Source organism: Herpailurus yagouaroundi, unplaced genomic scaffold, assembly GCF_014898765.1.
Source record: "Herpailurus yagouaroundi ecotype Mexico unplaced genomic scaffold, PumYag 187, whole genome shotgun sequence".
Taxonomy (NCBI): domain Eukaryota; kingdom Metazoa; phylum Chordata; class Mammalia; order Carnivora; family Felidae; genus Herpailurus; species Herpailurus yagouaroundi.
The window spans coordinates 2,109,601-2,123,497 of NW_024412418.1; the positions used below are offsets into that span (position 1 = coordinate 2,109,601).

The following is a 13,897-nucleotide window of genomic DNA, read 5'->3' on the forward strand; positions in this document are numbered from 1 at the left end:
AGTACTAGCATCCTAAAGGGAACATCCCCTAAAGAAGTCTCCAGATTTAGGAACTCTGGGCGTGCTTCTGGTTGAGCAGCGGGATTTTAATTCCAGTGTTGGTCTTTGGAGAGCCCCAGAGCGTCATGTGGGTGGCGCATTATGAATAATTGATTAGGTGTCTGATAATCTACTCGACAGACGTTCATCGAGTGCATGCTGCTCTCCAGCACTAAGCAAATTTAGGCTGCCAAGACCCAGTCCTGGTCCTCAGTGCAGCAGAAGGATACACTAACAGACGCAGTCAAGCGCTTTGATGGTGGGAAACTGGCTTTCGTAGGCGCCCGGCCGACACCAGAAGGGGCAGCCAAGTCTTCCAGGGGGATAGAGAAGCCTGAACTGAGCTGTGAAAGGTAACTGGGCCCCTGTAGTCTTGGAAAGAGAATTCTGAGCAGAGGGAACAGCAAACAGGAAGTCGCCCAGGGAATCTGAACATTTTCCCAGAGCTTTCGCTGAAAGGTTTTGGCCAGGTGGGATTTTATATGTTGAGGAAGTCCTATAATCCTGGCAGCTGTGTCTCGCACTCAACTAATTTTTTCATTCATCCTGCTCCCTTGTTGCCATATGATTTCTTGGGGTATTGGACAAGATCCCTTGAAAGGAAGGGAATTCTATGATGGAGAACCTCACAACCATTTTAGCCCTGCTTGGGCTTCAGAGACACTCCCTTACGTTGGGGAACGTTGAGGCTTGCATTCTTTTAGGAAATGCGTATGATCAGGAACGTATCAGGAATGAAATGTATCAGGAAGTAGGAGCAATGTTTAAGGTAACCTGTTATGGAAAGATATCCATGTTATGTTAAACAAAAACACAAGGTGCTATACAATATGTATGGGATAATATTTGTGGGGAAAAAAATAAAGGATCTGTATATGAATATACATTCTTTAATCACACATTTTGTATATTTGGGGTTTACCTATACATGAGATATTTAAGGATAGAAGACAGTTCAATAAAAATGGCTACATTTTGTAAGAGGAGGCTCTCACCATTTCCTTTGGGTACATCTGTGTTATTGGAGTAAAAAAATGCATTCTTTTCATAATAAAATAAATGAAAAAAATGTAATCTGCTAAATTATTCCATCCTTCTGGGATCACACAGGGAGCCCTTCAAATCCAGGCATCCCTGATCCTGTGTTTTCTACAGATCCCAGCAGAGAAAGGGTAAAAGCACAAATTTTCTTCCCAGAATGGGGGGTGGGGGTAGAGAGGATGAGAGGGAGTCCCTCCACGTCTCATGGTTTGGGAGGGGAATCGCTCTATTGAAAAACCACAAATGGATAAGGTAGCGTTCACAAATGAGGATGTGGATCCCTAAGAATCAGATGACAAGTCTAGATTCTACCAAGAAAACCAAAACCAGCTTCTGCCCCCCCCCCCCTACCCCCCCGGAGAGGGGCTGCCTGTGCTAGGAAGTCAGTCCTGGGGGGCTTAGCCTTTGGCCTAACCTCAGCTTCTTACAACAGGGCTCTGTTCACAGGGCCCACTCAGTACAGTGCTGAGTGTGAGAGAGCGGGAAGATCTGCTTCCTGCTCTCCTGAGACAAGACTAGATCGACAGGTACCAAACACTGAGAACCAAAGTCTCAAACTGTATGTCCTCAAGCGTTAACAGTGTGAAACCGGACTACTCAGCATAGAGAGGGTTCACTGAAGCCGGAGCTGTTTTCATGTCATTTAACAGCTGCAATGCTTTTTTCCACTCCCTTCCGTCCTCCCCAACCCCCCAGTCTTGAAATGCCATCCTCTCCCCACTTTCCAAGTTCCGTTGGTTTGGGAAGTTCCCTCTGAACTTTAAAGACAGGGATGAGGACTTGTCCAGAGATCCCTGCTTGATCCTCTCCAGATCGGGTTACGGGTTACACGTGCTGGGGGCCTCTGAGGCTGTCACTCCTGCTGCACTCACCACAACCTACCTTCAACACCTGTCTAATTGGGTCAGTCTTCCCTCCTCCAATGTTTCTGCTGGGAGGCAGAGAGTTCCCATGTGTCCCCGGTGCCTGGTCAGTGGCTGGCACAGATCAAGCTCTCAAAACCTGTTGTGGAATGAATGAGAGTCATGGGTCACGGGAAGGTTTTAGTGAAGATTTGGAGAGCAGATTTTGGGAGTTCTTGGGAGTTTTTGATTGGTAGAGAGAGGGGGAGAACCTTCCTGTCAAGGTGAATGATTTCCACAAGTGGAGTAACTCTGCCCTGAGAAAGTTCTATGCCACTCTATTGGGCCTCCCTGTTTTATTTACTTGACAGCGCTTATTTCCATCTGAAATTCTGTTTATTTGCTTGTTTATAAACCATCTCTTTCCTCTGTCACTCTGTGATGCAAGTGCCGCTGGACAGGGATCTTGTTGGTGAGGACCTTGTCTTTTTTGTTACCTTTCTTTTTTACTTTTCCTTTTCCAAAATTTTTTGCATTCCCTTAACCCCGGCGTATAGAACAGCACTTGGCATACAGAAGGATCTTAAGAAATAACTGTCGACTAATTTCACAGGGTGAACGTTTTTACTCCCCCATCCCAACGTAGTACAGTTTTACACAGACCCTTTCTTTCAGTTTTCCAAACCATCAATTCTGAATTTGCTGCTACACTTTCCGTGTCTGGCAAAAATACCAACCCTCAGAATAAGAGGTCATTGCCATGTAACCATTCCGGCCGTCTTGGTTACTCTGATTCCATCATAGTCTCTCAGCCTAATAAGATTGAAAACACACAGAGGGTCCTTACTGTTTGTTTACCATCTTGAAAGCCCTGGGGAAACTCGAAGAATGAGTTCTTGAAAGCCCTGGGGAAACTCGAAGAATGAGTTCGTGTTTGGAAAAGCAGAAGAGCTGTTACCAGAAGTGGGGTTCGAACCCACGAGGATATAAATCCATTGGATCTTAAGTCCAACGCCTTAACCACTCGGCCATTCTGGTACGCTACAAGCTCGCGGTTACTTTTAGTCAACTTGAACAATATAGAGTTATGAAGGTATCTAAACAATTAAAAATTTGGATTGAGATGTAAAAGGACAATGTGGGGGCGAAAAAAATCTCCGAAACTTACCAGGTCGTGCCAATTTCTCCGCCTCCAGTCACCGGAAACCCTGGGGTCCCCTGAAGGCGACTGGGAAGACTCGGGTGACAGGTATCCCAACAACTTCACACGAGAAGACACCACAGGGAGTTGGAATGAGTTTCCTTCCTTTTCATAGTACGCGAGTGAGATGGGGAATTTTAAAGGTGTTAAGGTGGGTTTTTTCTTCACTTCCCAAAACAAAAGCGACTCTGGTGGGACTCGAACCCACAACCTTTGAATGCCTCCATCTATCTAGAAGTCCAATGCGCTATCCATTGCGCCACAGAGCCAGGCAGCTGGACCCTTCCGCGCTGCTTACATCAAGGCAGGCGCAACGTCTGCCCCGGGACACCCGCCGCGGGTCCGGCCGCGCCTTCCTTCTCGGAGAAGTGGCGGAGCCCGTGCAGCCGAGGAGAAGCGTGGGTGGGAGCTGCGCTTGGCGGCCCGACATCCTTCTGATAGTTCCTCTCCGTAAGCGGTCGCTGGGCATCAACTCTCAGTCTCCTCCCACACTGGAAAGAGAGAGGTCTTTATGTGCACTTATTTCACCCTGGAGAGCCATTGGAGCGCGCGGTTCCATAGTGTAGCGGTTAGCACATCTGCTTTACGCGCAGAAGGTCCTGGGTTCGAGCCCCAGTGGAACCATGAGGCTGTCCTCTTCCCTTTTAGCGATGTTTTCAGGTTTTGCTTCGTCAGCCAGATCTTGAGTTTTACTCCGGGAAGCGAGAGACGCCGCGGTTCCGCCGGGACTTGGCGTTGAGCCAGGCCGCGCGGGCTCCGGTCCGGTGGGCGCCTGCGCAGATCGGCCGCCGCGGCTGCCCCCGGGTGGCGCCTCTGGGGAGGTGCAGGCCGCCGGGCGGGGCTCCGGGCGCAGCGCGCCTCGGCGCCTGCGCCTTCCCGACCGCAGCCCTGCCTCCCGGTGGCTGGGCAGGAGTCCTGGGCCCACCTGCTCCTCCGCCACCTTTAAAGGTGGCGGCCACCTCCTTCTTTTGTTGATCAACACCAACTCCACTGACCTCATTGTTTATTGAAATTAAAAATCTTCTTGAAAAATTACATGCACATGTTAAAGATTTCAAAGAGCTCCACGTGTCTTACAGTGATGTGCCCCTCTCACAAAGCTTGTCTCCTTGACCAGACTCAGCTCCCCTGAGCCCTCCTGTCAGTGAGGCCTGTCAACCCCGGCCTAGGAAGACTTGAACAAACAACAACGCTGAGTTTCTAGCAGCATCCTAAGGTGACCCTAGGTCCACTTACAGTGCTGAGAAGACTGGCCAAACAATTTACTGTTGGTTCCAGCCAACGCCTGACACAGGGCCCCTGTGTTTCAGCCTCTGTGGGAAGGTAGGAGCCTGACTTCCTTAGAGTTAAGAACCAGTTTAGCAAACCCACATGAGGTTTTCAGGGACCAACTCCACCTGCTTCCAGGTTTTTGTAATTTTCGCTCCCTGGGTCTACTGAGCTGCCATCACTCGCCTCCCGGTCCCCTCATGTACAAATCGAAGGTGAGTGCAGTTGACGCTGGACACTTCTCCCTCTTGCCATAGTATATTACTGATTAGAATCTGTGCTGTTCCCTTTAACTCGTGTCCAGCTTTCTCTTGGATACCTCCTGCCTTTCAACTGCTGGGGGTTTCTTTTGTGACCCTTCTGAGCTATTCTTTGCACTCTCCAGTGTAGACGTGTATTTCCTTTATTAGCCACTTCGGATTTTTGTCCAAAAGATAGCATACGATTGGTACTGCTCCCCTCAACCCAACACTATTCTGGAAATCTTACTATGTCGTTCTTAAGTCTGCTCGATCTTTGACTTCCAGCGTTTGGATGTACCATAATTGTTTAGTCTGTGGTATTTGATGAACAATTAACCTGTGGTCCATCTTACAATGCTGTGGTGGATTTCCTTGTTGATTGGTTTTGGGGGTAGATCAACATAAAGAGTAGTAATAGCAAAATCTTGACTAGGCGTTTCCTACGTGGTTAGGCAGGAGACTCAGTTGACTCAGGGGATACTCAGGATGATTGTGTTATGATCTAACCCATTTGGGAGACGAAGAAGAAGCATAGAGAGGGTGATTGCCCAGGGTCACACTGGCCAGGGACAGAACAGGGTACCAACCGAGGCAGGCAGAGTAGTGCCTTTTTGTTTTAGAAAAGGAATTGCCAGGCATATGTATGTTATATTTCTATGAATGCTTTCACCTCCAAAGAGCTTGGACAATATTATATTCCCACCAACGTTAGCGTGCTTTGCTTCATCTCAGTCTCTCTTAAATAAAAAGTATTAACGGGCTTTTGGGTCTCTCTGCCTTTTGAAAGGGGAAAATGTCTCAATTTACATGTCTTTTATCAGAGTAAGGTTGAACATTTTTTCATATGCTTAAAAACCCATTCTCTTTCCTCCTTATCTTCCTTTTTCCCTTCCTCCCTTCCTTCCATCCTGCAATCTGTTCAATCCTTTGGTACAGTTTTCTATTGTATTGTTAAGGTTTTCTTATTGATCTTTTGGTGCTTTTTATAACTATAGATTTAGATATGTTTGCAAATGTATTTCCCAGACTTGCTGTTTGCCTCTTAATTTTATTTTTGCTACTTTGTGCTATGCAGCCATTTAAAACGGTTAATGTAGTCAAATTCATTATCCTCTTTTTTATTTATTTTTGAGGGGGGGGGGCTTTAAAATTTCTTGCCTGGAAAGTGCTTCCCCATTCTGAGAGTATATTCCAAAAGTGATGCTATATTTTCTCCAGATTATTATTTCCTTAAAATTTATCTGTTACATCGTTGGTCCTTTTGAAATCTCTATAACTAGTGCTGTGGTCTGAATGTTTGTGATGCCCCAAAGCTCATATGTTGAAAGCTAATCCTCAGGGTGAAGGCTGGGGATGGGGGGGGGGGGGGAAGGTCCTGAGTATAAAACCTTATGTGGGATTAGTGCCCTTTTAAGAGAGATGCCAGAAAGTTCCCTCACCCCCTCTGCCATGTAGGACGGCAAGAAGGCAGTGATCTATCAACGAGGGTGTGGCATTCTCACCAGACACCAAATCTGCTAGTTCTTTGACCTTGGTCTTCCCAGCCTCCAGAACTGTGAGATGGGTTTCTGCTGCTTCTAAGCCACCCAGTCTGTGATATTTTTGTTACAGTAGCCTGAACAGACTAAGACACTGGATAAACCATGAGACGACATTAGACCCTTATAGAGGGATTTTATAAATCACTCTGGAGGATTGGGGTGTGTAAATCAGTCAACTTGGTAAAAATCACATAGTTTTCAAAAATCAGACTGGTTCTGCCTGTCTCTAGCTTCAAGTTCCTTAACATCCTGTCCTTAGAACTTTCCAGGAGTTCTGCTGATGTTGGCTTCCCTTCTGGTACTCATTGGGCTCATCAAGCCACCTTCCTTCCGCTTTTCTGTGTTGCATCGGCTGGGCTCCTTCCCTTCTCACAAAGGGCATAGCTTTGGGTGGCGTAGCGCAGACTATAGAAGCTCAGCCTGTGGACTCCAGAGCCAAACTGTGGCTTCAGTTCCCGGTTCTGTCGCTCTTGGTTGTGTGACTGTGGCACAGTACATAACCTGTCTGTGCTGTGTGACACTGGCTTGGTTGCTTAACTGCTCTGTCATAGTTTCCTCCTCTGTAAAATGCAGATAAAGCTCAGGTGAGATTCTCAAGAAGATTGAGTAAAGTACTGTATGTGAAACATTTTGTTTATTTATTTATTTATTTATTTATTATTTTTAGAGACAGAGAGAGAGGCAAAGGGAGACAGAGAGAGAGCGAGAGAGAGAGAGAGCGAGAGAGAGAGAGAGAGAGAGAGAATCCCAAGCAGGCTCCACACTCAGTGCAGAGCCCAGCTCAGGGTTAGTGGGATCATGACCTGAGCTGAAATGAAGAGTCAGTGGCTCAACCGACTGAGCCCCCCAGATGCCCCTGTACATAAGTATTTCAAATGACATGCATGGGGTAAACACTTAGCAAATGTCATCTACCATCATCATCATCATCATTATGATTTGGCAGATAAGTCTGGTAAGTTTAGGTAGAACAGTATGGTTTTCCCATAGGGACGTTTTAATTTTTTATTAAATGTTTATTTATTTTTGAGAGAGTCAGAGAGCAAGCAGGGAAGGGGCAGAGAGAGGGGAGACAGAATCCGAAGCAGGCTCCAGGCTCTGAGCTGACAGTAGAGAGCCCGATGTGGGGCTCAAACTCACGAACTGCGAGATCATGTCCTGAGCTGAAGTCCCCAACTGGGCCACCCGGGTGCCCCCCCCCCCCCCCCCCCCCCCCCAGGTGCCCCCCCCACCCTCCCACCCCCCCCACCAGGGTATTTTCAGAAAATGCTAAGTGCTCAGAGCATGAGCTCTGCATTTACTGACCTCTCTTCTTGCCTTTTAGGGGCTCAGTCTTCTTCCTTTGTCTTTTCATATGGTCTGTCCTCTGCTTCCCCTTTTCATAAGAGCATCAGTAATACGGGACTAGGGCCCATCCTAATGGCCTCGCCGTAGTGCAATTACCTCTATAAAACCGTCTCCAAATAAGGTCACGTTCTAACTTTCAGTGCCATGAGATTGTTCAGCAGGTGGTGCTGAAGAGGAGAAGGCCCTCCCCTACCGAGCCCCCCAGCGCCCCCACACTTACCATTTTACCAGCAATCTTACTCGTAGGTATTTACCCAAGGGCCATGAAAGCACCCATTTACACAAAGTTGGATGTGTAAATGTTCATAGCAGCTTTAGTCATAATCCCCACACTGGAACCAAACCGAATAGACTTGACCGGAGAATAGGTAAGCAAATGGTGGCACAGCCATGCCACTGAAAAGCCCTTAGCGAGAAAATGGAATGAACTTCCGATGTACGCAACAACGTGGATACATTTCAAAAGCGTTTTGCTAAGTGAAAGAAGCCACATGGGAGGGGCGCCTGGGGGGGTTCAGTCCTCTAAGAGTCCGACTCTCGATTTCGGCTCAGGTCATGGTCTCAAGGTTCGTGAGACGGAAACCGAGGTGGGTTCTGTGCTGATAGCGTGGAACCTGCTCGAGATTCTCTGTCTCCTTCTCTCTCTGCCCCTCTCTTTCTTAAAATAAATAAATAAATAAATAAATAAATAAATAGAATGGTTTGGTGCAAATGTTCATGTCTTTAGCAAAGGTACACGTTGCCTTTGACCTCAGTTCTTTCTCAAAGGCACGTGGTTTTATGATGTGATTTTTCAGTGCCATGACGTTTTGCAAGACGTGATGCTGGATGAAAACTTGAAGGCCCTCAGTCCTTTGGGAGCCCCACTGTCCCCTATTTTCTTGGACTTTCAGCCTGCTGGCATCTCCCGGGTTATTCAGATAGGCCCACTGATCTTCAGGATTTAGAATGTGGCTCCTTTTAGTGGCTGTCACCCGTCCCCTGCGTGCTGACACTGGACAGGGGTAGTGAAGGGAGCAGAGCGGAGCACAGGCACGCTGTTCCATATTAATGGATCTGAGGGTTTGGTAACTGGACCTGATGGTTTGGGGGGCTTCATACGTGCCCAGTGGTTTTCAAGCTCTTTTCAATGGAGCACCTGCTAAGAAATACGTTTTATTTACATCAAGACCACTATACTCAAGTAGAGTGAAATAAAGGTTTCAGGAATGAAATGGCCTGAAATAAAGGTTTCAGGAAATGATGCTTTATTATTATTTGAAGAATTCTATGCCTTTTATTCTACCCTAAACTATTCAATTTAATTTAAAAAAAAAGTGCACGCACAGACCTATTAACGACTCACACCCCTTAGAGTTTCTGCAGTTTGAAAAACACTGACCTGGGGGGGCACCTGGGGGGCTCAGTCGGTTAAGCATTTGCCTCTTGGTTTCGGCTTAGGTCATGATCTCACGGTTCCTGGGATCAAGCCCCGCATCGGGCGCTGCACTGACAGTAGGGAGCCTGCTTGGAAATCTCTCTCTCCTTCTCCCTCTGCCCTTATCCTGCTCACACAGTGTCTCTCTTAAAAATAAATAAATAAACTTAAAAAAAAAATAAAGAAGACAATTAAAAAAAGACAAGACAAGAAAAACACTGACCTGGAGCAGTGCTGTCAAAGTGCAGTGAAACACAGGCCCCTCACACCAGGACCACCGGAAAAAGGATGTGGATTCCTGGTATCCAGGAAGACTATTGATCTCTTCACTGGTGCCTGGGACTTTACATTTTAAGTAAACGGCTAGATGATTCTGTGCCCGCTGAGGTTTGGGAACCACTGGCTCAGGAGCACATTGGCTGCCCTCGCAGAGGCTTCCAACTGTGATCTGTGGATCCCTGAGGACTACAGTGGATGTACTTCAGGGAAACATCTACAGAGTGGCTTCTCTTGATCTGTGTGTGAGTTCATGTGCAAAGTCGTTTGTCTCAAAGAAAGATCTGAAATTGGAGGAAAGAAAATGCATGCGATAAGATGCATTACTTCATCTCTGGAAGTAAAAAATTTCAGTTAAGTTCTGTCTGCCAAAGGCAGAATCTGGAAGGGGAATGGCTCCCTTTAGAGGTAAGGAAATTACAAAACATTTTGCTTTGTAGACCCTAGTCCTGATTGAAGAGGAGCTTTCTCAGAAATACAGCTTCCTAATGTGGGAGATATTGAACAATTTAGCAAAAACTTAAATATCTTGTGTTAGAGGGGTGCCTGGGTGGCTCAATTGGTTGAACACCCGACTTGAATTCAGCTCAAGTCATGATCCCAAAGTCAAGGGATTGAGCCCCACGTCTGGCTCCACGCTGAGCGTGGATGGAGCCTGCTTAAGATTTCCTGTCTCCGTCTCTCCCTCTCCCTCTCTCTCTACCTCCTTGCCCCTCTTCCCCGTTTGCACATGCACTCTCTCTGTAAAAAAAAAAAAAAAAAAAAAAAATCTTGTATTAGAATCCATATGTTAAAAGATTGTTGTCCAACAAGACATGCTCATCACCTTAAAGGAGAAGAAACATATTTGCTTGGGAAATGGATTTTAATCGATACTACTTGTCTGTAAAGTACCACAGTGTTTTTGTAAAAAAATTTTTAAATGTTTATTTAGTTGAGAGAGAGAGAGAGAGAGAGAGAGAGAGCATGAGCAGGGGAGGGACAGAAAAGGAGGTAGACACAGGCTTCAGGCTCTGAGCTGTCAACACAAAGCCCAACACAGGGCTCAAACCCATGAACTGTGAGATCATGATGACCTGAGCTGAAGTCAGATACTTAACCAATTGAGCCACCCAGGCACTTCTAAAGTACCATAGTCTTTTGGGAATGTCATAATAAATTAATTTTCTCTTAAAAGTAAGCGTGTGTGTGTGTTTTAAAATTGACATGCTATATATATATATATTTTCCTGTTCTAAGCAGTCTATATGTAAGCATACATGTGTATATACAGGACACACACATATTTTTTTTTGTCTCGTGAATCCTCAATTCATTATTTACCTCTTAAAGACGAAATGCTAAAAGAGTGTATGAAGAAAGGAAGTTTAAGTTTTAAGAAAAGCATGATTTTTTTGTAAACAATGTGATTTATAAGGGGGGGGGTAGGAGGATGAACAAAGTAGATGAAGGGGATTAAGGGGTACAAACTTCCAGTTATAGAATAAGTAAGTCACGGAGATGAAAAGTACAGCATCGGGAATATAGTCAGTAATATTGTGATAACTTTGTATGGTGACAGGTGGTGACTACACTTACTGTGTTGAGCACTGCTGGTTAATGTACAGAGTTGTTGAATCACTACGTGTGCACCTGAAACTAATAGAATATTGTATGTCAACCATACTTGAATAATAAAACTTTCTATTTTATTATTATTTTTTTAATGTTTATTTATTTATTTTGAGAGAGAGAGAAAGAGAGAGAGAGAGAGAAAACGGGGGAGGGGCAGAGAGAGAGAATCCCCAGCAGCTTCCGCACTGTCAGCGTGGAACACGATGCTTGAACTCATGAACTGCAAAATCATGACTTGAAGTGGAATCAAGGGTCCGACGCTTAACCGCCTGAGCCACCTAGGTGCCCCAAGTAATACTAATGAAAAAAAAATTTAAAGTAATTTACAAGGAAGAAAATATCTGCTACTGTTGATAAAAGAACACACTGGTGAGGGCAGAATGTGATTCTGTATTCTGGTTCAAAAGGAAGTTTGAATTGTTCTTGCTGTTTTTGTAACATGGGTAATTCGATACAAAAGTCAAGGCTGAGGTCAAAAGTGAGGTGAATGGTTTTAATTCTAGGAAGGAAGTAACAACCACCCCAAAGAAGCAAATGTAGATCTTTTAAAAAAGATCTTCCAGCTTTGGTGAAATAGCCATGAGTCCAGGATCTGGCATAAGCACGTGTGGATTTTGTTACCAGTGTTTGCTTGCTTTGCTGTGCTGAAGTGTTCCACCCTTCTGCACCTGGGTCTCTTGGGCTACCTTTGGACTTGGAGTCACCCCATCACGTCCACCCACTGCAGCTTTCCAGTTCCACATCTCCTCTACCCTCGGAGGACACCTGGCGCCTTTGACTAATCCAACAAACCATCTGAAATGAATCCCCAGAGGCATACCCCTGAAAATAGACTCAGAGATGCCCCCTCCCCACCGTCAAGACCAGCAGATTGCTATGGCCATCCGGAGACGTATCTAACTCCGGAAGTGGTGGCATTCTATCTAGCTTGTCCCCCATGAACTGTGTCTATCTTAGGAAATATTCTAAGAGCAGGGATTTCAAGCCAGCACCAAGGGAGGAATACTAGGCAGTGTTAGAGATGTTTGGGATGGGCTATATTTTGGCAGGCTTCCCTTGTGTTTTTCTTGGAATCGGGCAGCGCAAATGGCTCTTTACTTCTTTTACTTCATGCATCCATCAGAGATTGCATGGGAGAGAAGCCTGGGATCCAAATGCAACCCAAATTCTAGTTGACCACCAACTTCATCTCTTTATTTGACAAACTTAATAAGTTTCCAGGAGACGAACTCAACCAAAATATTGTTTTCTATTCTCTTAAGAAGGAGGTCTGGATAATGAAAAATGAGTTTCTTCTTCTTCTTTTTTTTAATGTTTATTTATTTTTGGGAAAGACAGAGAGAGAGAGGGAGAGAGAGAGCAGGGGAGGGGCAGAGAGAGGGAGAAATCAACTGAAATAGGCTCCAGGCTCTGTTAGTACAGAGCCTGACACAGGGCTTGAACCCACAAACCGTGAGATAATGACCTCAGCCGAAATCGGGACACTTAACCCACTGAGCCATGCAAGTACCCCAAATTGAGTTTATTCTTTAAAAAAATTTTTTTATGTTTATTTATTTTCTGAGAGACAGAGCACTAGCAGGGGAGGGGCAGAGAGAGAGGGAAACACAGAATTCAAAGCAGGCTCCAGGCTCCACACTGTCAGCACAGAGCCTGACACGGGGCTCGAACTCACCAACCATGAGATCATGACCTGAGCTGAAGTCGGCTGCTTAACTGACTAAATTGCCCAGGTGCCCCTGAGTTTATTCTTAAGCCGTTGTTTCTTGTGGACTTGAGTCATGCACATTCTAGCAATGCACACAGGATAGGATTCCTTTCTCTGGAGGGTTGGTTGGGAATGAATGGCTGGAAATGATGTTGAAATTCTTAAAGGGGCCCGAAGCCCTCAGGTATTTACTCCTTGGTCAGGTGAAGACAAGCAAACACCTTTCATAATACTACACTAGAGGAGAGATGTTTGTGGATGGGCTTGTTTCAGACCCTATCAAATCCCGTATGAGGAGGCAGGAGTAGGGAACCATGCACTTAGCTGAGGGTCAGATAACTCAGATCCAGCCTTGCCTCCACCATTAGTTAGCTAGGAAACCTTTGGCGACACACAAAACTTACCTCAACTTCTGCAAGGGAAACCCAGAGGTTTCCATAGAAAGATGTACCCTGGGTCCTCCAAGGTTGGCAATGGAAGATGATTTCCACAAAGGGAGGGATGGCTGGGCTTTCTGGCCTTGACTCATGGTCCCTGGAGATCATTTTGCTAATTACTGGTTGGGCAACAACAGCCAGAGCTCCACAACTGAAAGGTCACTTTCTCTCAGACCTCATTTCCTCACCTGTAAAATGAGGTGTTTGGGTGATGCAAGCTTTGGAGTTTCTTGAAGAGAGACCAATTTGTGGATTGAAGACTCTAAGTCATTGACAATTTCACCAAGAAAAAACGTTTCAGAGAAGGCCATTTCAGGACACTCTTATTAGAGGATGCTGTTATAAGACACAGGGGAAACTTTGGCCTCAAGATGGTCTTATTGATTGGGGTCTGCTACTGTGTTGTGAGAGAATACTTTTCAGTTCTGACTCTCAATCTGGACTTCATAGCCATCTATTCTTTTTCTGAAGGTCCAAGTCTTTTCCTCAGTCTCTTCATGGCTGACTTCATCTCCTGGTTCCTGAGGGTGTAGATCATGGGGTTCAGGACCGGGATGATGACCGTGAAGGTGATGGAGACAGCTCTGTCCATGGGAAGGGCAGTGAAGGGCCGGGCGTAGACGTAGATGCAGGGCACAAAGTGCAGGGTCACCACAGTGATGTGGGCGGTGCAGGTGGAGATGGCTTTCTTTCTTCCCTCCCCGGCATGAGACCTCAGCATCGTCAAGATGACTGTGTAGGACACAAGGAGGAAGACAAACCATAGTGTAGAGATTAAGCCATTGTTGGAAATCATTAAGACCTCAAGAGCAAAGGTGCTGGTGCAGGCGAGTTTGAGGACCTGGGGGACGTCACAGTAGAAGCCATCAACAACACTGGGTCCACAGAAGGGGAGGGGCAGCAACAGGGAAATCTGCACGATG

At 45.9% G+C, this 13,897-nt stretch overlaps 1 protein-coding gene, 1 long non-coding RNA gene and 3 other non-coding genes across 5 annotated transcripts in view; 1 reads left to right on the forward strand and 4 right to left on the reverse strand.

Annotated features, from left to right (window-relative positions):
* Positions 1-913: 913 nt before the first annotated feature.
* LOC121043377 (uncharacterized) lies at positions 914-3,202 on the reverse strand. The gene is made up of 2 exons (XR_005796818.1): positions 3,091-3,202; positions 914-2,082 (listed from the first exon to the last, which is right to left on the reverse strand). It is a non-coding gene; the product is annotated as an uncharacterized LOC121043377 (long non-coding RNA).
* On the reverse strand, positions 2,878-2,960 carry TRNAL-UAA (transfer RNA leucine (anticodon UAA)). Its single transcript has one exon. It is a non-coding gene; the product is annotated as a tRNA-Leu (tRNA).
* A 104-nt stretch (positions 3,203-3,306) lies between the features above and the next one.
* On the reverse strand, positions 3,307-3,392 carry TRNAR-UCU (transfer RNA arginine (anticodon UCU)). Its single transcript is given in 2 exon segments — positions 3,307-3,342; positions 3,356-3,392. It is a non-coding gene; the product is annotated as a tRNA-Arg (tRNA).
* A 282-nt stretch (positions 3,393-3,674) lies between these two features.
* TRNAV-UAC (transfer RNA valine (anticodon UAC)) lies at positions 3,675-3,747 on the forward strand. The gene has a single exon. It is a non-coding gene; the product is annotated as a tRNA-Val (tRNA).
* A 9,681-nt stretch (positions 3,748-13,428) lies between these two features.
* The window catches only part of LOC121043376 (olfactory receptor 4D10-like), a 1,639-nt gene continuing 1,170 nt past the window's right edge, over positions 13,429-13,897 (reverse strand). The window contains exon 2 of the mRNA XM_040495051.1: positions 13,429-13,815. Coding sequence (XP_040350985.1) covers positions 13,429-13,815 — 387 coding nt within the window. The remainder of the gene's footprint in view (positions 13,816-13,897) is intronic.